The 22703-nt window shown below is 38.7% G+C and overlaps 1 protein-coding gene across 8 annotated transcripts in view; it reads right to left on the reverse strand.

Moving 5' to 3' along the window:
* iqsec1b (IQ motif and Sec7 domain ArfGEF 1b) overlaps window positions 1-22703 on the reverse strand; it is a 175762-nt gene that overhangs the window by 11356 nt on the left and 141703 nt on the right. For 5 of the 8 annotated variants that reach the window (XM_081358474.1, XM_081358472.1, XM_081358473.1 and 2 more), the window contains 6 exons: window positions 7599-7872; window positions 5522-6783; window positions 3439-3600; window positions 2063-2185; window positions 881-1047; window positions 386-525 (listed from right to left, as the gene is read on the reverse strand). In XM_081358474.1, the coding sequence (XP_081214600.1) occupies window positions 386-525; window positions 881-1047; window positions 2063-2185; window positions 3439-3600; window positions 5522-6783; window positions 7599-7872 (2128 nt within the window). Of the gene's footprint in view, window positions 1-385; window positions 526-880; window positions 1048-2062; window positions 2186-3438; window positions 3601-5521; window positions 6784-7598; window positions 7873-13549; window positions 13783-21562; window positions 21799-22703 lie in introns of those variants that run through there. The other 3 variants (XM_081358475.1, XM_081358478.1, XM_081358479.1) reach the window with 2 other exon arrangements.

The raw sequence follows: 22703 nt of genomic DNA on the forward strand, positions 1-22703 counted from the left end.
TACCGTGAAGGTCTTGAGATATTAGATCTGTCATAAAGAAGAACATCTTGTAGATAAAGAACCATCTCAGAGTCTCAATGTCATGCGTCTCTTGAGGATAAAAAAGAGGTGTGTGACAGAATGATAAAACCTATAGATCTACACTGCATAGAGTGGCGAAAGCATACAAACACACAATAGGTGGGGAGAGGAACATGTTTGACCAAAGGCCTTGGATCATTTCACACCAGTGGACCATGACTGGAATCGATAAAGCGTCATTTCTAGAACCGGGGTCAATGTAAGTTCACAACATGATGGATAGACATGGACTGCTCCTACAATGAAGGCACAGCAAGTTACTTTAGATAGAAGTGTGGAAGACAAAAGTGACCATGACACTCACCGGCTTCTTGCCAACAATGAGTTTCTCCACCTTCTGCACCTGGGACACGTGGTCTTCGTTTGTCTTAAGCTCTCGTTTCCGGATTCGCTCATAGATGCCCACCAACATCTCTCGAGGGATGTCCTCGCCATCGTCCACCCCTACGCAAACAAAAGCCCATGGATAATTAGGGCATGTAAAAGATTTACGGAAATTTTAGGAAAGAATTCGAAAAGTAGGTTAAGCACATTTGAAGCACATTGTGAATATATTAACATATCTAGGTTAAAGGTGAATCTCTGTTTGCTTTGCTCCAATTATTATGCAAGGTTGTGACCAGAAAGATGTCGTTGCTATCCCAATGAGGCCATTAATCAGTTTAAAGCACATCTATTAAGATTAATTTGAGAAGATTTAAGTATTCTCTTTTTTAATATAACAAAAACCTGTTAAATGACTTTAAAGGGGAATATATGGATGAAATAGATTCTGTTTGCAGTGTAATGTGAATCTCACCGCGAAGGTTCTTTACAAAGTCCTCCAGTTTCATCTTCCTCTCCGGCTTCACGTTTGGGCTGTACATGTCCGTGTTGAGGAGTATAATGGCAAACGCCAGGATGAAGATGGTATCTGGGTTCCTAAACTGACGCACCACCCCCGGGTTGCAGATGCAGTAGCGCTGACTGAATGGAAATAAAAAACAACAGCAAATGAACAAAGTGAAACATTAATATGAGACGCCACTTCCACAGAATCAATAGTTGCTCTGGTGAGTAATTGGTTCTGGATGCACTAGCATGACAAGAGAATGGTAAAACTGCCACCGTGGTAAAGAGCTATGTTCTCTTGGATAACTCTTGAATGGACTTTAAACAGTTCATTCGGAAAGAAACTGTCTGGCTGAAAGGGTTTAGCTATAACAATATTTTTTGAAGGTCTGAGGGTGGTGAATAGGCAACCGCTGGAGTGCTCAAATGACAGACAGTCCTTGAGATCCGATCGAACAATGTTCTCTTAGGGCTGGGGGAGTGTGTAATGCTTTTGTGTTGGTGCAATCTAATGAATGCCAAGAAAACAAACTATCCTAGAGACTTACTGAATATAAACCAAATTTAACTTTAAAGCCATTTTTATTTAGTATTCACCAAGCTTCTCTTAAAGGGACAGTTCACACAAAAATTTAAATTCTCTTATTATTTATTCAACCAGATGTCAGTCCAAACCCATATGACACGTCAATGTGGAGCACAAAAGGCAAATTTTAGGTGAATATCCTTTCCACTCTTTTCAATAAAATGAACATTAACAATAACACTGAGGTTGTCAAGCTCAAAAAATGTCAAACAAGCCTCATTAAAGTATCATAAAAGTAGTTCATATGACTCATGAGCTATATTCCAAATCTTCTGAAGTTTTGTAGAGGAGCAGACCGACATTTGTGTCGTTATCCAATGAAAATCTTGATTTCCACACTATCTCTTTGGGATTCTTTACAAAATATTATTTTGATTATAAATCATTGGATCTTTTTATAGATCATTTGAGCCAGTTCACAGAACAGGTCTGAATGAGCCATTCACAAATCAGACGGATCTAATTATACCATTTTAGAATGACATGATTTTTGGGTGAGCTATCCCTTTAATTCTTTTTTTTTTTTTTGTAACACGTTAAAAAATCTATTTAATTGTCTTTCACCTGAAGGCTTCAATGAGTCGCTCGACCTTCTGTGCCTCTCCCTGCACCCGGATATGCGCCTGGAATTTTCTCAAGGCTTCATCCAGCTCCATTCCAGAGAAATCCATCTCATCTACCACACAGCTGGAAAAAAGATAATGAACATTGAAGTATTCAAGGAGCTGCTGAATTCTTTCCTGCGCTACAGTATGCTGTATTCATGATGGTGTATTCAATAATGGTTTGGAAATCTTCTAGACAAAATTACATTCTACTCCATTCATTCTATGCTTTTAGTCAAATTTAGTCTTTCAGATAAAAGCAAGTTCTATCAGTCTCTAAATCACAACCGTGGGGCATACAAAGCAAACTGAGGGACATTTTGCTCCAGGGATACTCAGAGTGCATTTAATCTGGCATGTCAAGATTTACTGATTTTAAGGAAGTGCCTTTAAAAAAAAGAGCTGTCAGACGGAGCTGAACACAGACTGCATGGCTTTATCTGTCCCCATTATCTTGACTGTTCCTTTCAGACACATGGTGTTTGAAAAGTACGAACCTAGACACCTCAGTCAATATATACAGTATAAAGCAGAGTAAGAGTCAATTTATCATCCTCTCTCACATTTTAATCCCAACAAAGGTCTGGCTGGAATAATCGTTTGTCATATGCTCACTAATTTCACGGTGACACTAACAATAACAGCAAATGGTTGTGGTTTTGAACCAGTTTCAAAGACACTAGAATGTGATGTTTTCCACCTTGATCCTAAATGCGCTCATTTTGAAAAAGAGGACGCTTAATGGTTGTGGGTACAATACAATTGTAAAGAACCAGTTTCTGAGACAATGGACTATGATGTTTTCCACCTTTGATACTCCATGCGCTCAAAGCCACAAGAGCTTGGAAGGCTTACACATGGTGGTCAGTTTGTCCCAGGAGGGAACACAAATTCATACAGGCTCCAGTGATATTGGCTTTAACTAGTTCATTCTTATGAAGCAAGGATAGTGAAGGATAGTGAAAAGCAAAATTACAAAGGAGCATCATAAAATTAAAGATTATCATGATGGAGAATTTTGTTTTTCTTTCTTTGGAGAATTTGTGTTTTATTTTTTGTGCATTTAGGTCAAATATGGTTTACTTGGAGCACAGATTGGATAAATTAAACAGAGATGAAAAAACAGGCCGACTGTAAATTATTTATATTTTAGCTGAAATAATGTGCAGAAACAACTAATTGCAAATAACATGCACAAAACAAAATGTGTTATGTGTGTGGACATGGCTGCATATTATATTTGAAATAACTTGGTTTTGTAGTATATCTCACTTTGGACGATTGTTTTTTTAATACAATACACCCAATTAACCCAGTTAAATTTTCTGAACATACTCAAGAACATCTCTGTTGAACTGTTTCTGCCTGTTGCCCAGGAACTCGCCAATCATCTGTCGACTTAGCCCTTTTCTCTGTAACAGGAAATGGGCAACTCCCACAGGTGTGTCTGGGACAAATCCTCGCTCAATCAGGTATTGGATGCCTTTTTCAGGTTTCCTAGAGACAATAAAAGAAGATCAAGAGTTTGAACAGTGCATTTACTGGCCCCAATGTGTGACTAAGCAGCTCTCAGATCAAGTACGTTCTTGTGACTGAACCATTACCACACAAGATTAAAAGGAAAGTACCGGCCCAGTGCAAAGACAGACAAATCCACAATCATCTAAGATTAGAGGCCTCTTTAAAGCAAAGCTTTAAATGAACAAACACACACATACTGGCATATAAACATGCACAGTCCAGCAGTTTTAATCAAGCACCTAAATCTGTTCAATAAAAAATGAAATCTGATTTGAAATACCTCATGATTGCAAAATAAATGATCAACCCCTACACTTTTCAGGTTAAAAAAATAATTACATCCGTTTGTCTTAAGATGGTAAACTGTGGTTATGAGGACAGTGTGCTTTCCTTGATCAGCAATGCTCTCATCATGGTTCTAATTGCTTGATCACTAATCAAATTTCGAGCACTGAGTGGCAATCAAACAGACAGCACCACATGCATGCACACAGACACGTACTGAATAAATAAAAGCGCCAAAATTATAATGAATGCCTGGAAAACACATGACTACTGTGCATTGTGTGCTTGGTTTAGATGATAATTAAAAAAACACAGCTATTAACACAGCTCCGATTGGTGCTAATGAAAATCATTACTCAATACAACTGAAACATAACACTCCAAACCAAAGTATGTAAGCAGTGTGGGAATGAGGAGCATCATTTTTGTAGTGAGGTGAGGTCCTGTAGCTAAAACAGTAGAGCATGGCGGTCAAAACACTTGAATGTAAGTCGCTTTGGATAAAGACATTTGTCAAATGCAGAATTGTAACGTTTAAGGTTTACAAAACGTGTAAAGTACTGTATAATAGAATTGAATGTCAGCAACAATTCACATAACGTAATGTGCTAACAAACTTTTAGCTGTGTCAGAAATATTATAACAAAGAAGCAAAGGTGAACGTGAGTGTGGGCATGACACAAAATGTGATACAATAAAATGTTGGGTAATGCGTCATTATCTCTTAAAGATAGGGTAGACATTTTTTTAAACACTTTTTGTTATATGGTTGAAACTTTTCACATCCTGAAAGCAATCAATAATAGAAGTGGTCTAAATATTAAAACAAATGACTTCTGTGGCAGTCTCAGAACCAAAAAATGTTATTCTACCTGCCTGTCAACATGTATTTGCATACCTCTGCGCACCCTGCTCGCACAGACATCGTACGTCATCAGCGCGCTCCGTAATGCTATGCACAGTTGTAGACAGACAGTCAACCGAGTGCCGCAAACAAACAGCGGTTTGTTACAGTTCCTCCTGAACCAAAACAATGAGCCTATGCTGTGTTCACGCCATGCCATCTAGCTTCCTATTGCTAGCCTCTCCGAAATTGCCTACCCTACCTTTAAATGTGAAGGGTATTCAAAATGTCTTTATACTAATGTATCACTCTTGTAACTGTATGGAAATTAGTTAAGGTGTGGTCACAATGCAGGAGAAATGCAGTACGCTCAATAGGAATCCACACAATCTGGAATTTTGCGTGAGGGGCATGTGAGGTAAAAAGTTCCCGACACAGATTTCACATCGGATTCAAGTCTGTTGAACTCTGAACACACAAATTCGCTGCATTTAGAAGCTTCTTGGTTTGGAAGTGATTCTGTTAGTATGCTGAGCTTCATGCTGTTTCTCTACACTTTTAACAATGGACCTAATTTGACTGAAAATTTAGCCAAAGTTTTGCTAATGTGACTGCGCCTTTACAGTAACTGAGTGCGAAGTTAGCTTATAGCAAAAAAATGCGATGTTTTACGCAAAGAGAGGAAACTGCCGTCTCTGCACTCCACCAATATAATCTTTTCCCAACTAGCTTTCTACTACCAAAAGCATGCATTCATACTTCACCTACTTGTTGAAAAGGTTCAGGCCAATGCGGTAGTGCCTCTTGCGGATGATATCATTGCTGAACGCTGGGGAGTCCCAACTGTTGCGTGTTTCCTTATGATACGTCTGCTTGCTGAGAGTCTGCTCTCGAAGACTATCCCTGGATGAGGACTCTGAACTGCAGTTGATGGTATCGTTGGAATTGGAAGTGCTGTTGATGCTGTCGTTATCGCCGTCTGAGAAGTCGGACTCTGATTTGCTCTGCCGGTTGCCGGTGCCATTGATTGCCAGGTGGCTTTCCAGCTGCCGCGGCCGATGCCGAGGAGCCTCGTCATCTCTAGCAGGTCCCCGTGGTGGGAGCGCGTGAGAGGGGATGTGTTTTGGGCTGCCCTGCTGGCTGGCGATACCCCGATCATAAGCGTTCTGTCTTTTGAGGGAGCTTCGGTCAGAGCGGTCACTCAGCTCAACTGAGCTATCGCTGGGAGGTTCGATAGTTAGCAGGGGAAGGTGGTCTATTCTCAATCTCTGCTCTTGACACTCCAGAGACGGGGTGCTGCGGCAGCTAGTGTCCGTGTCACCCTTTTCATCTTTATGAGCTAGAGACCAGTAGTCCTGCGAGGAGTTCAATGAACGCAGACGAAGATCTGACTCTGTGCTAGAAGGTCTTTCAACTGATTGTGTTAAAGGAAGAGGAGGGGACAGATCTTCCTCATCTATATAAAGTGTCACATCACTGTAGGATGCTGTCATCTCATCTCGCTTACGGTGGTCACTGCTGTGGGAAGGCTTGACCTGGTAGGTAACCTCTTTCTCAATGTCTGGATGACCTCTGGTTGACTCTGGCTGTCCCTCGTCTCCATGTAGGCTGCGACAGTTCAGAGCATCATCTATCGACTCTGCCAAAGACTTCACTTGTCGAGAGAAAACGTCCTCCAGCTCAGTAATGGCATCCGTGAAATCGCTCTGGACCACAGGCGACTTAATGCTGGCGGGGACCATTTCCCCGCGCTCCGATTGCACCAAGGCTCCTAGTTTAGAACCATCGTCGGTAAGAGACACCTGCTTCCCCTCAAAATAGGAACTATGGACTTTTTCAGGTCCTTCAAATGAAAACTGCATTCTCATATTGGATAAAACTATGCGTCTGGACATGCGGTTCTCTGACATAGAACTCCTGAGGCGCTCAAAGTTCTTATTCATCTGATATTGGCGGAAGGCAGTCTGGATCGTGCGTGCAGCATGTCGGGTTATAAAACGCCCTCCATACTTGCGCTCCAGCATCTCCACCTGTGGAAACACACAAAGATTATGAACCACTTTTAGTGATAGTAGCAAACTCACATGCACAAATGTCCCTCCTTCTTTAGTCTTACAGAATTTTGTTGTTGATGGGACTTAAATAGCATTTTGTCCTCCCTCCCATGACACAACACTTGACCAAACCTCAAGCCCAAAATGGTAAGCAACATAAATAAAAAAAGACAAACAAAAGCCACAAATGGTATTAACTAATAAAGCTTGGGTATTTTGCCAGGTAGGATGGATAAAACTCAGCATTTCATCCCCTTATAAAGGCATTGAGGACTGAAGAACGCTGTTAGCATGGTACCTAAGCAATCAGTTATAACCTACTCCCATGCTAAAGCCAGCCCAAGACCTTTTTAGCCTGAAGAATGGGCAGAACTAATCAGATTTCTCAGCTCTGTGGGACCTCACACAGAGACGGTGGGCAGCACGCCTCTGGATAGTACCACTCTGAATAAGAATCACTCTCCCAGCACGCACTGAGTTATGATTCTCATCTCCCAAATCCAAAAAAGCTCTCATTGATCTCATATCAGCCTTTGGGTGTATTAAATTACTTCATATGAAAGACATGCAGTCAGCACAAGCAAGGAATTTATGTTCAACCAACTACAATAAAGTAGATTTATTTACACAGTCCTTTGAGGGGAAGTACATCAAGTATAATATGAAGCCACTGAACCTCAATCACACTCCCTCTGCACCATAACGGCTCATCACAATGTGAATACAAATAGTTGGTGGAGAATTTATGGTTTCTTGGTAGCCTTCCAGTTAAAGATCCTGAAGAACTCTACCTGTTTGTCTTGGAGGTCGGTGGAGAGCTCATAGCTCTCAGACAGTGATCGGGAGCGTTTGATGGCCTCCTCCTCTGCCTGCTTGCGTAGGATCGACTGGGAATGCTGGAGTTTGGGTCGCCGGGGGCGCTGCCGTACCTCGTGAGCGTACAGTGGTGGGCCGTCGAAGTGCTCGCCACTGATGATGGCACTGCGGCTCACCGGCCCTCGTAAGTAACCCCCGCTGTTCTCTAGAGAGGGGCCCGCCTCACCGCCCGGAGCCTCACCTTCCACACTGTACAGGGAAAAAGAAAAAAATCGTAAGTATCGTGGGTTAGAATAGACAAAAAAGGAGCATAAACAGTTCATACTGTCGAATGAATGAGGCATACCAGCAGGGATTTTGATTTTGATTCAATTCTCATTATGATTCAATGAGTCAGTTTTTCGAGAATCAGACTACAATAGTTGCGTAGTATGTTTTTGATTTACTAAAAAGAACCGACTCAGAGTAATTTGTTTGTGAATTGTACTGTTCTGTTGCATTAAATGGAAAGATGTTTCTTGTCATTATTTCATGGTCTTTTATGGCATAACATTCAATACAGACTGCACATTCAGATTCATAACTATAAAGAAATATGAAGATTCAGACAAAATTCTACAGGCCAGCACTAACCGCTTTATACAGTAGACGCAACACATGCAACCGTGTTTTTCCAGTCACAAATCAAAGTTCATTGTAAATCCCATCATCCACTCCCACAAGCTTACACGTGAGGTCACGAGCTGAACTTTATAACTAGTGTGGAGGTATAAAAGCAAACGACTATGTTTATAGCAACACATTGTGGTATGATGCACCTCTGTCAAGATACGTAAAGAGCAGATTACAAACACTTCCTGCAAAAAAAACTTATATTGGATGTTCAGGAAACTTCCTTAAATTGATTAGGTTAGTATTTACCTTGGTGCTTTGGCGTAATCTGTGAGTTTCAAACTATTATAACATACAGCCTCTATAGCATGTGTTTTAGCGCCTACATTTCTCTAGTACTGCATACTAAGATAAAACATTCAAGCAGTATAGTGTCAGCGTTCACATACATCATGCTTACACACCAAACAACACACTCCGGGACGCAGAGCAGAGAATCAACAGCATAACTCCTACCTGTCAAAACCTTAGCAGAGGAATACCTTCTGTGGCAAATAACTTTTATTGCTCAAGGCAACGAGTAAAAGGAGAACTGTGACACATTCATAAACAATCACACACTTCAACAAGACACTTCACGCCACATCTAATGTGATTGCTTGGAAAGGTCAAAGTATAACAAGGGTTATTTGATTAGAAATATCAGTTATACCAGAGAAAGAGATGACAGGTAATAGTAATATAGGAATACATAATATATTGATAGATATCAGCTATATACATATCTGGGTAACACTTTAGTTTAGTGCCAAATTCTCACTATTAACTAGTTGCTTATTTGCTTATTTCTATTTAATAGAAATATTGTTCCAAGAAGACATCCAACTTGGTCAGCTGTCACTACTGTATATACTTTGAGGTAAATATCTCAAAGCTAAATCTGAATTATTTCAGTACATGTTTGTTTTGCACAAATACTGCTTCTCATCAACACACTTTCTTGCATCAGCTAAGTGCCAGTAGATTAACTTTCTAGATTAAGTGCTCTTCTTTTAATTAAATGAATTAGTGTGCAGTAGAGCACTCAGTATTACAGAGATGAGAACACTGACAAAGTCAGATTGATTGAATTTGTTCATCTTGTATAGGGGAAAGCGACCAAGGTGTGGGTATAAAGAAGTCGGAGCATTTGTAGGCGTTTCCAATCTTGGATAAGACAATACGAGAGTTTGGTGTAGTTTGACTTCAACAAGTAATATCCTCAGGCGGCAAGCTCTATTGAGCCGAAGAGACCACTTATACAACCCCAGGAGCTAGTGCTGTGATCGTCAAATGACATACAGAGGATATGCCCGAGAGATGTCAGGTCGAAGGGATAGACTGTTCTCACACCTTTTGACACGTCTGTATTCACCTGCTGCTTCTCTAAAAAATGCTCTGAACTACAGAGTCAAAGGGGTGGTCGCCACAAAAACCAGACATAAACATGTTTCCTCAGAGTCACAGGTCTTGGCCGTAGAATCGATTACAGTGCATAGGGACAACAAGAAGGCTAAATGAATGTCTCCTTTATACGCTCCATACGACACAAAGCATGCCACAGTAATATGTTTACTGGTTTTAGATCCTCAACAGAAAAGATATATTTCATATTTTTATATATAAAAATATTTGGGGAAAAAGAAGTACAATTTCATTGTCAAGTTCTGAGATTTTTTTTTATTGTATAAAACTATTAAAAATGTTTTCCGTTAATTGAAATAAGAGCAAATAAAATATAAAAACATTAGAAATGTTCCCTTGGACACTACCTGAAATAAAATAATTCGGGTTGACATACTAATATTTATAAAACTAAAACTGAAATAAATATCAATTAAAGCTAAAAAAAAAAAAAAAAAAGTATTTAAAAAACAAGAAAAAAAATGACAAAAGCAAAAAATAAAAATAAAATTACAAAAAAAAGAACATAATAATATGTAAATAACACTAAAATAACACTGTATAAATTAAAAAAAATATATACATTTACAACAATTTTTAAAGCCCTTTTTGAGGTGGCATAAATACAATCCAATAATTGGCCTAAAAAAACTACTGATTAAAAATCACAATGTGCATAGATACACATCAAATAAACACTTCAGTTTAAAGCTGTATGTGTTTGATTCACTGAAAAGAACTGACATTCGATCATAAATTAGAACACACTATATGTTTCCGATTGAATGAAAAGAACCATATCAACCAGTCATAAATTTCAAGAATAAGACAACCCCGATAGTGAGACAACAATGCTGTAGATTTACTAGCACAAGGTTCTCAATTCTCAACCCTAGTACTGCCTGTATTATCATGCAGAGCACATTGGGGTGTCTCTGAGAGCCAATGACATGACCTCCAGACATCACCCAGAGTCAGTGAACACACATAAAGCCCACCTGCCGCTCTGAAGGACACAGCTAATGAGGGGGTAAGATGGGTAAAGTCAGAGGTTATATATAGATATAAAGGTTAATACAATGGCCTTGTTTCATGTATTCCTACATGCACACTTAAATACTACCGCCCTGCCCACAGTGTTTGGTAATAAAGGAAGATGAAGACATTTTGTTACACATGATTGTACATTATATGAAAACACGCTGCAAGGTAATTCAGATGATGAATTTGGCAGCTAATTTCCCCACATCTTTGCACCGAGGCCACCCGGCTCGAACGGCTTTCAGTGTCTGCCGCCTGATGTCTCCTGAAAGAGCTCTCAGCGGGTCCCTTGAAGGGTGGCAGCAAATACAATTTTCATTTTGTTTGGTAGCCTTCTCATCTCTCTGAGGAGAACCAGGGTATTTTCAAAGTCTGACTCCCCCTAAACCGTGATAGATGACGGTGTCTGAAAAAGTTGCAATTATTGTAGACACAAGCGATATAAAATCCTTTGAGGATGCCAGATGACAGGTCTGAGAATAGATTCAATGAAAAATATCAGATAATAAATACTTGGAAGTGTTTTGAGATCATCACAGTGATGGTGTGGGGCAAAATGAACAACTTTCTGAAATGGAGGACATTAATTCATCTTAGAGCAAAAAATCAAAACAAAAAACATACAATGGCCTAAATGTTCAAGGTCGAGTCACTAAGTTTAAACTACAAAGCGGGATGAAGCTGAATGACTGACAATCTAGCTCTCATTTTAATTTTCTGCCTCATGTTATTTTATAAGACAGTGAACACAGCAGCAAATTGAATTTAATGAGAAAGAAAAAAAGCCTGATTTAATTGAGCCGAGGGCTGCACTCTTAAATCTATACGGTGCAGTTCAAAACACTAATTAGAAATAAGTTCATTGTTAAAACAAACACAGATTAGCTTAAGTCTATCAAAATCTAACTTCCATTCTTGTAATGAAACAAACAGACCACTAGGGGCAACAATGAGCATTTCAGAATTTAGCCAACTTTAAATGGATAGTTCAACTAACATAATACATTAAAGAAATCAGTTTTAAACAACATGAGGGTGAGTAAATTATCTTAAAACTTTCATTTTTGGCTAAATTATCCAAAAAACTATGTTATACATACAAAACTATGTTATTTTATTACACTCAAATGTAGTTTACACACTATAGATGGCTGATTTTAGCAAACCAAGTGAAGTGTGGAGACAACTGAGGCTCTCTGTCATACTCAAATCTATAACTCAAGACAGCTGGCGAAGTTCTTTATTCTCCAGAGGGTCTCATTAGGCAGCAAGAGGAGGCGCCTCTATTGGACTAGTTTGGGCTCCAGTCACGTCCAGCTCAGAGAGATGTGGGAGGTTCTGACAAGGGTAAGAGAACGCAAGTGCTAACAAGATGGTGAGGTGTTAAGATCTGACAGAAGATGAAACGCACCATCTCTTGCTTTCCCCTTTGGAGTTCACCTAAATGAGTCTATCAAAAGAAGACCTCTATAGTGCTATATTACTAGTTTGAAACTCAAAGCCAAGAAACTATTGACTTACAACATGCCGATACAAAGAGGAACTAATCACTACTGGTTTCAATCATCTTAAATTAAATGTATTTTATTTACATTTCATCCCTCCAACAATCATAAGAGTCCGCAATAAGGCAATTTTATGACAGCCATTTCTGCTGAGTTTATGTAACTTAAACCTTGTACTTCAGCTTCACAGCAAATTAGATGAAGTACAGATGCTGAGTCTAACAAGGTAAAATAACAAGCTCATTTACATTTCACTTACCTAAACTACGTGTCATTTGAGCTCTTGGGTGCTGCTTTTGGAGTCTTTTTCATGTTCTGAATCTTCAAGCTCTGAAGGTTTTTATTGCCACCCTTACACCTGACTTTAGTTTTTCCTCTATGCTATGTTGAAGATTAGAGAGTAACTAAGAGTAGAGAGTAGCTAAACTAAACTCTTTTTGCTTAATATTTTTTCCAGGCTTGCAAAAAAACACTATGTTGTGCTGTTAACACAGGTTACACACAAATCCACACTAAATCCAAGTTTGAGAGCATTAGAGGACCAATCAGGCTCCATTCACAAGCGTGGCACGTCGCATGAATGCAGCCCTGTTGATGACTGGGAAATGCTCCGGCATCTTGCATAAAGCACTTATTGTTCAAATAAAGCTTGCTTTACTAATATCACTAAGCTTATTCTGGTCTTACATGAATTTCAATGGGGCTGATCTACTAATATAAATACACATATCTCGATTTGTTGTTATTAATAAGATATTTTTTAGCTACTGCCACCTTTCCATGACTGAGCCAAGTATAAAGCCAAACAACTCACACAAATACTTCATTCATTAGCAAAAAACATACAGAATGGCTGAAGTAGAGACCTCAAAAAAGATATTCTTGTTGTAACTTTTTGACTAACACAACCAGCATTTTCAATCAGTGATGGATAGAGGTCATCATGAAAAGAAAAGACATTACAATGACATTAAAGCAATTTTCGGGCTAATGACATAAGATATAAATGTGTCTATCCGGTGCAAGATCAACTAAAACATCACTCAACCACACAACTAGAAGCAGAAGTGCGCTGAGAGCAACAATGGAGAGGTTTGCGCAATAGAGGAAGATCCCCCATAATTCAAAGCAGGTAAAAGAAACAAAGAACCACTGACCTGAATGTCACATAAAACATCTGTAATCTACTTAAAAACACACCCTGATACAATGATACACCCCGTCCCAATGCAAACAAACACAGTAGAGACGCACTTAAAACACATTTCTCATATGAACTTCTATATGTGTTCTGAAACACGCGCACACACACACTGAAGTCTTACCAGCTCCCCAGTTCCAGCAGAGACTGGCTTCTGTCTGAAGCGCAGTGCAAACACCACATGTCGATTTCTGATCCCTACAAACATCAACATCCCTTTGGCCTGTGGCTGCCCATCTCCTCGCCAGGCAAATCCGTCTCATAGGAAAAAGAGGCACGCTCTCAGTCCGACTAAAGACCTCTAAATCCTCACCCTCTCCGTTGCGCGTGCTCTTTCCTTCTCTCCTTTTTTCCTCTGACTTTGTGGAAGGGGTGCTCTGAGGGGTGTGCAGGGAAGGGGAGGGAATTCCACAGTCCGGAAAACTAATTACGTGATGGCGGGAATATAAACGACCAGCCCGACCCAAAGAGGAGGGAACGGGCCGGCCCGCCGAGTCTGGAACAACAGAGCCAAAAGAACTCAGGCTGGAAAGCCATGAAGGGATTGGGAAGCCCCTCTGGAATGACAAAAGGATGTGAGTCTATAAATAGCACGATCGCAGGATGGACTAAAACTGGATAGATTGGATGGAGGAAGTTCCGCTCGTTCTCAGGTTTCAACGGCTGCAGTAATATGAGCTCATAACGTGTTGCATACACACTTCAGACTGGACTGGAGAAGTGCAGCCAAAAAACTGCTCTGTCAACGGCCAGTTTGCACTCCCATGATGAATCCTTCTCAAACTTACAACCGAACTGTATAATTTCTGAGCAGCTGTGTGGATTTCTGATGCATTAGAGTGATAGATAAAAAAATTCAATACAAAATGACGCTCTCCCTCATGTCGTTTCAAACTGGTATGACTTTCTTTTCTTCTGTGGAACGCAAAATAACAGTTTTTGTCCATATAATGAAAGTCAATGGTGTCCAAAACAACGTTGGACAACATTGAGACACTTTTCAAAATATCCACAGAAGAAAGTCACACAGGTTTGGAACGACATGAAGATGAGTAAATTAACTTTCTTTTTTTTTTTGGATCAACCCTCCTTTCAAGTGTAAAAAGCCTCATTGAGGAACAAACGCCTAAAAACTTTCTAAAGTACACCAAAATGTCAAAACGTTGTCCAGCTGACGCCTTTTTCACAGACAAGGCTCTGCTGTCTAGTAAAAGAGGTCTAAAAACACACACACGCAGCCGTATTTATAGCTAACAGTTTGAAAAACATCTCTATAATCTTTTCCCTCTTTTGCCTCCTCCCGTCTACTTACATAAGGAGGGCGGCCTGGCTTACGCATTTCCTTTCTGACATCATTACCTAAACAATGGGCGTCGCTCAGGCAAAGCCCAGATGCTATCACTCGCCCGAGTGTGCGAAGTGTGCAGTTTGGACTGTCCGTGGGGTCCGAGAAAATAACCTCTCAATGTGGACTTGCGTGGTTTTAGGAGTCTCGTCGAAAAAGCCAACACGAATAGCTTCCAGGTGGAGACATCTTGGAGTTTGGTGTCTAACGGTTGAGAAGTGATGTTCTCTAATTAGAGTAAAAGCTCAAAGCTGTTCCCTAGTGAGAGCCCCTCTTATTTCCTGTTCCTTGCTCTCTTCCTGAACTAAGACTCCCTGAAGGAAGACTAAAGCAGGTTGAAATTGGACCAAAGGGGTCCAAACAGCAGAATCAACATCTGTTCTTATATGGTAGCCTCAAGTTGTACATGTGCTCTTTGTCAAAGATCTTCAGCTCTGAAGTGCAAAGCAGCAATGGGGGGAAAATCCCAGCAGGAATCAGAAATACTGATCTAGTATGTCCTTTCGGATCACACGGACCAGTTTGGTAATGTCTCTGCAAACATGGAATAAATAAAAGCATCTGTGAGGACAGGACATCTAATGAGTCAGAGGAGTCATGTGTTCAATAGCGCATGACTCACTCCGAAAATACAGTCTCCAAATGAGACAGAAATGCCGAAACATCACTAAAATAATAAATTACTACTTTGTATGTACAAATGAATGCAGTTGAAGTCAGTCAGGCAAAAGCCCATTATACGATTCTGTAGCTTATACGAAGCGGGAGGTCACTGTGACTTTTAGAGCCACCTGACAGAGTTCATTACTGAGGTCCTCAAATCTTTTAATGCTAAAAGGCTTGGAGAGCAATAAAATCTTTCCTGCTTGTCAGAGTGAAGCTTCAAGGAAAACAGCGTGACAAATTTATTCATTTGCTTCTAGGTCTACTTATCTGTTACTCTATTGCACGGAACTGCTGCTAAAACGCCACAATGACCGTGGAAAACATCTATTTCTACTATATATTTGAGGAATATTCAGCTATTTGCAGCTACAGTACATATGAAATCACATTTGTGGTCTAAACAACAATAGGCTATCAATAATACTGAAGAAGCAAGTTGCTAAAGAAAATACAAACAATGACAATACAAACAAAATTGAAGAAAAACTATCTTTAACTTCAATAATAATACATAAATTAAAAAAAGTTTCCTGAGCACCAAATCAGCATATCAGAATGAAGAGTAATGATGCTGAAAATTCACAGGAATAAGTTACTTTTTAAAGTAAATACAAATGGATAATAGAAATAGATAAATGTAATTTAAATGAATGTATAAATGTAATATTTCACAATATTATCAATTAATTAATTAATTAATTAATTATATTTTATCAAATAAGTTTAATGCATCCTCTTTCAAAAATATTAAAAGATCTTACAGACCCCCGAACTTTTGGATGATAGTATATGCAGTATATGTAAACATAAGAAACAAACAAAGATTATCCCTTTGTGTATGGATCTACTTTCTCTCGCCACGGATTCAGGATCTGCCGTTCAAACGTGTCAACGTCTCAGTTAGTAATTTAAAAACGCCACGTTAGAACTAGTAACGACAGCTTGGGATGCTTCATGAGAAGTTATTGGAGTAACAAAGAGGCGGATTGTGCAATACAGTTCAATAAACAAGAAGTTAATACAGAGTAAATTACATTTTAGATGCAATATAGTCAGTGTCTTTGTTTGTTTTTGCTACGCCGATGAAAATAGTTCCAAATAAAGACATAGGAGAACCACTGCAAATCACTCAACAGAAGTTGATGAATCATCGTTTATAACGAATCAGTTGAATGAATAATTCAATGACTCACTCATGCGTACAGTATTGAAGGAATCGGTTTAATGGTAATGATTCAATGACTCATTTAAAAACACTAACCACCACCTACTGGTGCTATGATGCAACACAGGTATAAATAAACTTGTTATAATTAATTGTTTTATTTTATTTTATTATTTATTCTAAATATTTGTTATGAAGTCTCAATTCACCACTCGTTTTTTTTCATGCCTTTTCATTACCAGCTGTCGTTTATTCTTTCATTGCTATTTTCGGCCTGCAGTCTGGGCTGACAGACAGCTGAGTTTCCTGTGAACTCGAAAGACAGAGGACAGAGCCAATGTGTTATTCCAGGTCTGACTTCATTCTCATCTTTAATCCAAGGAACAAATTCAGATGAATGTGGAAAAGACGTATATTTGAAAAGAGCTGATTTTTCCTGTTAGCTCACCGCTGATTTTTAAGAAGAAATACCTTGCGAATCTACAGTAAAAGTGTGAATTAAATTTCTGGCAGAGGTCACGGCATGGCTTAATCTATGATTTCAGTTATGTCTGTCTGGAAAAACCTCATTGTTGAGATATGTCTGCAGTGACACAAATCCCCAGTGTTATTCTGCAATGGATTTTGGTGTGAAATTACATGTTATCTACACTATGGATAATGAATTCATTTCTTTCCTTCTCAATAGTTACTCTCTGATCCTTCTTAAAGGGATATAGTACTTTTGTATTTATTTAATCACCCCCATTTCATTCCAAACCCATACGACTTTTTTAAATAATAATATAATATAATATAATATAATATAATATAATATAATATAATATAATATAATATAATATAATATAATATAATATAATATAATATAATATAATATAATATTTTACTTTACATGAAAGTGAGTGGGAATATGGGAAAATGGGCACCAAAACAATAACAAAAGATATCTATATGACCATCTATATGTCTTTTGAAGCCACATTACAACTTACATATATGCAATTATTTTGCAAAGAATACTTTTATAGTACTTTTATTTGTCATTTTGATGCTTGACAGCCCAGATCCCCATTCATTTTCATAACATTAAAATGAGCAACTAAGACACTCTTCATCATTACCCCTTTTGTTTTACACAGAAAAAATAAAGTCACATAGGTTTGGGATGACATGTGGGTAAATTGAGACTTTTTTTCCTCCTTTTTTGAGTGAACAATATCTTAATAAACACTTTTTTGATGTGAAATCAGAAATCTACAGACTAGTGTTTTCAGGTAACAACCACTCTGTAATCCATACAGCTACAAAACAATAACAACAATTACCAGATAGTACGGAATGATTTTAATGACCATCTCAAGGCACTTAACATGAGTTTTGTAATACAACTCACCCTCACTTCATGTACACATAATTATATGGCATTGGTCATCCACCCGACAGCCGCCTGAGCACTGAGACACAGACACACACATTATAGCAGCATGTTTGCCTTTAGGTCCAGCTGTAATTTAAGCCTCTTTGAGTTAAATGCTCCTTGCACCCTTCTTAAACCTGATCAAATAGAAAAACAAGTGATCTTCCAGTCTGAGTAGCAGCGTTGGACTAGTAAAACTCCAGTTAACTGCATAGCTAGCTGTTTATTAGCAAATACTGTTCGTTCTCCCATCTAATGTCTTTAAACAGTATGTAAACTGACCCAATATTAATCTACAACTTAAATGGAGCAAATCCGTCCTGATTGACAGATAAGCGTTTCCTGTTTGTAAAGTTTGCAGACAAATTTGAATAGCACTATCCATATAAGGACATCTGAACGTGTGTGTTTGATCGGGGGATGCTGAACTATATTTGCAGTCCCCTCCCCCCATACGCCGTAGTGGAGCTTAAACATGCTTTTGGCTTCTCTTACAGCCCTAATCTCTAATCTGAGGGATCCTGTCCACGTGTGACCCTCCATCACGGTTCCCATCATGGGCTTTTGAGATGGATTAAGTGTTGCACAGTTGCATTCCCTCCATCCCAATGCAAAACAACCACTTCTGCATCCGGACTAAAAGAGCAAATAGCTTCCCCGCAGTTCGTTTTTGCAGGGTCAGTTGTGGTCAGGTGCTTTTTACGGGCTTTGCTCTTCCACTTTGTCACCACGCTTGAAAGCTGCTTCACTGGACGAAATTGCACAGTCCCATTTACTGTACCTCTCTATGCCATCCAGTAGCGATAATACAACAAATGTGGCTTGTGATGATGTTAGGCCTGTAACACACCACAGACTCTATTTGTGTATTTTAAGCTCTTTCAGAGTCTGCTACACAGATGTTAGCCAATTGACTATTGACAAACAAGCTTAGACAAGTTGCGAAAAAGTTACGAAAGTTGATTCGAAGCCAAAAAAGTGTTTGAAAATATTTTATGTTAACTGCAAAATATGCATATATCTACAAATTTGTAAGTAGACACTAAAGAGTGTGATTTGCTTGTCACGATTCTCTGATTGGCTGAGAATTCTCTGCAGAATCATGGGTAATGTAGTTTTTGACCTTTTTCAAGTTAATACCTCGTACGTCACAGAAGGTCTGTTTTATTGGTTTATAAGTTATCGTTAACAATCAATTCCCCTATGAAAAAAAAAGGAATAGGATTTTTATACTTGGAACCCAACTGCTGCACTATAATATAAAAAAAAACGCCTTAAACCGGCCAGCCACTGAGAATCAAGCATTCAACAGCGCCATGTTTCCTGCACCCAAACCTGTGAAATAATTCCAAGACAATAAACAGACAACAAATCTTTCTATTGCATTTTCTTCGCTGTCTCCATGTTAAAACCTACATTTCAACAATGTAGCCTATAGTAGTTTGACTCAAGAATAAAATACTCTTATGAGACGATTCTTCTAATGAATCAAACAAAAAGACTCACAAGTTACAGGTTTAAATCTGTTACAAATTTATATCTTATAAATTAAACAACAAGAAAAAAAGTTAGAAAACAGCATTGCTTTTAGTATGTCGGTTTAACCTATTATAAGAGGTTTGGAGGACAAGGCTTTGAATTTAGCTTGTTTAAGAAGTGGTATGTGTCTTGAGGCATGTGTGAAAACCGACACAAAGCCTTTCTGTTGCTCAAGCACAAAGACAAACAAACAGGCTGGGCAGTTTCGACATGCTCAGACATTATCAGGCCCTAGACGAAATGACCACTGAGGTTGAGTCTAAATAAACAGAGTTTGAAGGACGTGCCTTGTTATCCTCCCTGTCTGCTCCCTGCCTCCCTCCTGTGCTGCAGAGACAGAGTAGCGCCATCTAGAGCCGGAGATCTGCCGGGCAGCTGTCAAAGTCTCAAACACGGCGCTCCAGATCACCCCAAGGCTGACAGGCTTCTTACAGTGGGCGGACTGCGGCAGGCTGAGACTTCATTCAGCTGTCTGATACATGACCCTCATACTGCCAACTTTTGAGTCCATAAAGGAAGTAGACAGTGAAATCTGAGCAACAGACAAAGCCAGGCTGCACAAGTAAGAAAGATCAAAATATCAGAGATCAAATATATCGGTATTGATGGTGAATCAAAATGATGTTGAATGTTTTTCTTAGTATTTATAATTTTACCATTTATTTAGCATGCAGGAAAATATGTGACCCTGGATCACAAAACCAGTCATAAGTAGCACGGGTATATTTGTGGCAATAGCCAACAAGACATTGGGTCAAAATTATAGATTTTTCTTTTATGCCAAAAATCATTAGGATATTAAGCAAAGATCATGTTCCATGAAGATATTTTGTAAATTTCCTACCGTAAATATGTAAAACCTTTATTTTTGTGAGTGAATGCAGCACAATCGCGAACATTAATGGACAACTTTAAAGGCGATTTTATCAAATGTTTTGATTTTTTTGCACCCTCAGATTCCAGATTTTCAAATAGTTGTATCTCGGCCAAATATTGTCCTATCATACCAAACCATACGTCAATGGAAAGTTTATTTATTTAGTATTCAGGTGATGTATAAATCTCAATTTAAAAAAATTGACCCATGTGACTGGTTTTGTCGTCCAGGGTCACATAAATGGTTTAAAAGAAGAAGAAAAAAATTGTTGAAAGAAATATATCATTAGCTCAATCACAGGTCATACAGTACTCAAATAGAGAAAGCAGTGTAGAATTGAAGTATTTCATTAAATAACCAAGAATCCAACCAAGTGTGACATTTCTTTTTGTTTAATAGGTTATTTTTTGCTGTGGTTATTTTTCTTTTGATGGTCAACTTTAAACTATATAAGTTCAACGATTGATTATGGTCTAGAAATGCTGTTAATGAATGGAAAACATTCTGATATTTATGTACATAATTCATCATTTCAGGCACTGCTGAAATCCACCTGCATTTGGCAGGTGTTAATGTCAAAACCCTGGTAATAATGGCTAACGTTCAATGTCTGTAGTTATTAATTTTGCCATCATGAAATTTAATACAGGTATTGGTACTGAAATCAGAAATATTAGCCCTGAAAGTACTTGGTATCAAATCAAAAATCACGTAAGTGATCTCCTTCATTCCTGAAACAAGGACAGCGAAGGTTTTTCGGTGTGTGTTTGTCTCTTTAGGGACGTTGATTGATGGGTAGTGACCGGGCGAGTCTCATCTCATCACAGTGAAAGATGTGTTGGTGGTGCAAGGGGTAACTGACACATTCAGATCTCAGCCTCTCTCTACTCAGGGTTCAAGGTCGTTTTAGAAACTCGAGGACTGCAAAGCATCACCATTTCACACATGAAGCCTCTGTTCCAAATCTTAATCTCTAATTACGCAGAAAAAATAAGTGAAGGCTATTTGCAGTTTTCTAAACGTACGATATGTCATTGCTAATGCATAATTAGCTGAAAGAACAACAGACACAAAACACACACTGCCAAACACACACAAATCTAACAACATTAAAGGTGTTTAACCTACCCAGCCGTCAAAACACGACACAAATCTCCTCTCCCTCGCTTGTAGTTCCTTTACTGGAGTTCACCAAACATGTGGGCACTGCTTCTCCTCCTTCAATATGAAAGCTACACACACCAGCACCTCCCAACGCTACCGTCTGCTCCAGTCACAGTGTTAGCACTGGCACCAGGTATGTCTCTGCGCCGGTCCTAACGTGTGTGTGTGTGTGTGTGTTCCAGCTCTGCTCAGGAAACCGCAGGCAGTGGTTATGGGGAAGCGCTGTGTGTTTGTGTGTGTGTGTGCGGGCTGAGGTTTAAAGGAAGGGAGTGGTGCCTGTGACACTGTAGAGGTTTGCTGTCTCTGAATTGTCAAAAGTGAATGTGAAACCATGCTGGAGACCTATGACACATAATCATATTTTCTTATCATATTGCAACTTATCTAAAGCCTATGTTTGCAAATGCACTCTAATCAGGGTTATTTTCATTAACTAAAACCATAAAAAAAAGTTTTATTACTTTTCATCACTAAAACTAAGAACTAAAACTTAATAAAAATTATATAGACATAAAAAAAGTAAAAATTGACCTTGAAATTAAACTTGAAAAGAGAAAATATTAAATATAAAATCTAATTTATCTAGCTTTACTAAACACTATTATGAGGAATTATGAAAAATGAAAAAGACTATTTTTTTACCTGCAAAAAGAAAATCAATTTCTAAAACAGACACTTGGATATGAATAAATCTTATACAGGTGGGCCATCTGAGCCTTTGTAAAATCCACTGTGAATTTCTAATACAAAAAGAGATGAATCGTTTTCATTCCTCTGTGTTCATACAAAAGAGATGACACTGAATATTTCTTAACAATAATGTCCTGCGTCAGTGCGCGAGAAATTTATATGGTCGTCCATTCTAGAGCGATCCCAGGGCTCATAACGTGCAGCAGATCAAACGATCGATTTCACTCGCACATGTGAGGAAGTTTCACACAAGGACCTTTGTGAGAACTTCAAGGCGCATGTCAAAGTCATTTTCTCTCAGTGCGTAAGAATGCGGTATGAAACGTGAGAAGGGCTGGAGTGTTTTCAATTTCAGCACTCAGAAAACTTTGATACCATTTCATCTCTTAAAAATTGTGTTTTATCAAGGATCACA

The sequence above is a fragment of the Scardinius erythrophthalmus genome (assembly GCF_964197995.2).
Source record: "Scardinius erythrophthalmus genome assembly, chromosome: 25".
Lineage (NCBI taxonomy): Eukaryota > Metazoa > Chordata > Actinopteri > Cypriniformes > Leuciscidae > Scardinius > Scardinius erythrophthalmus.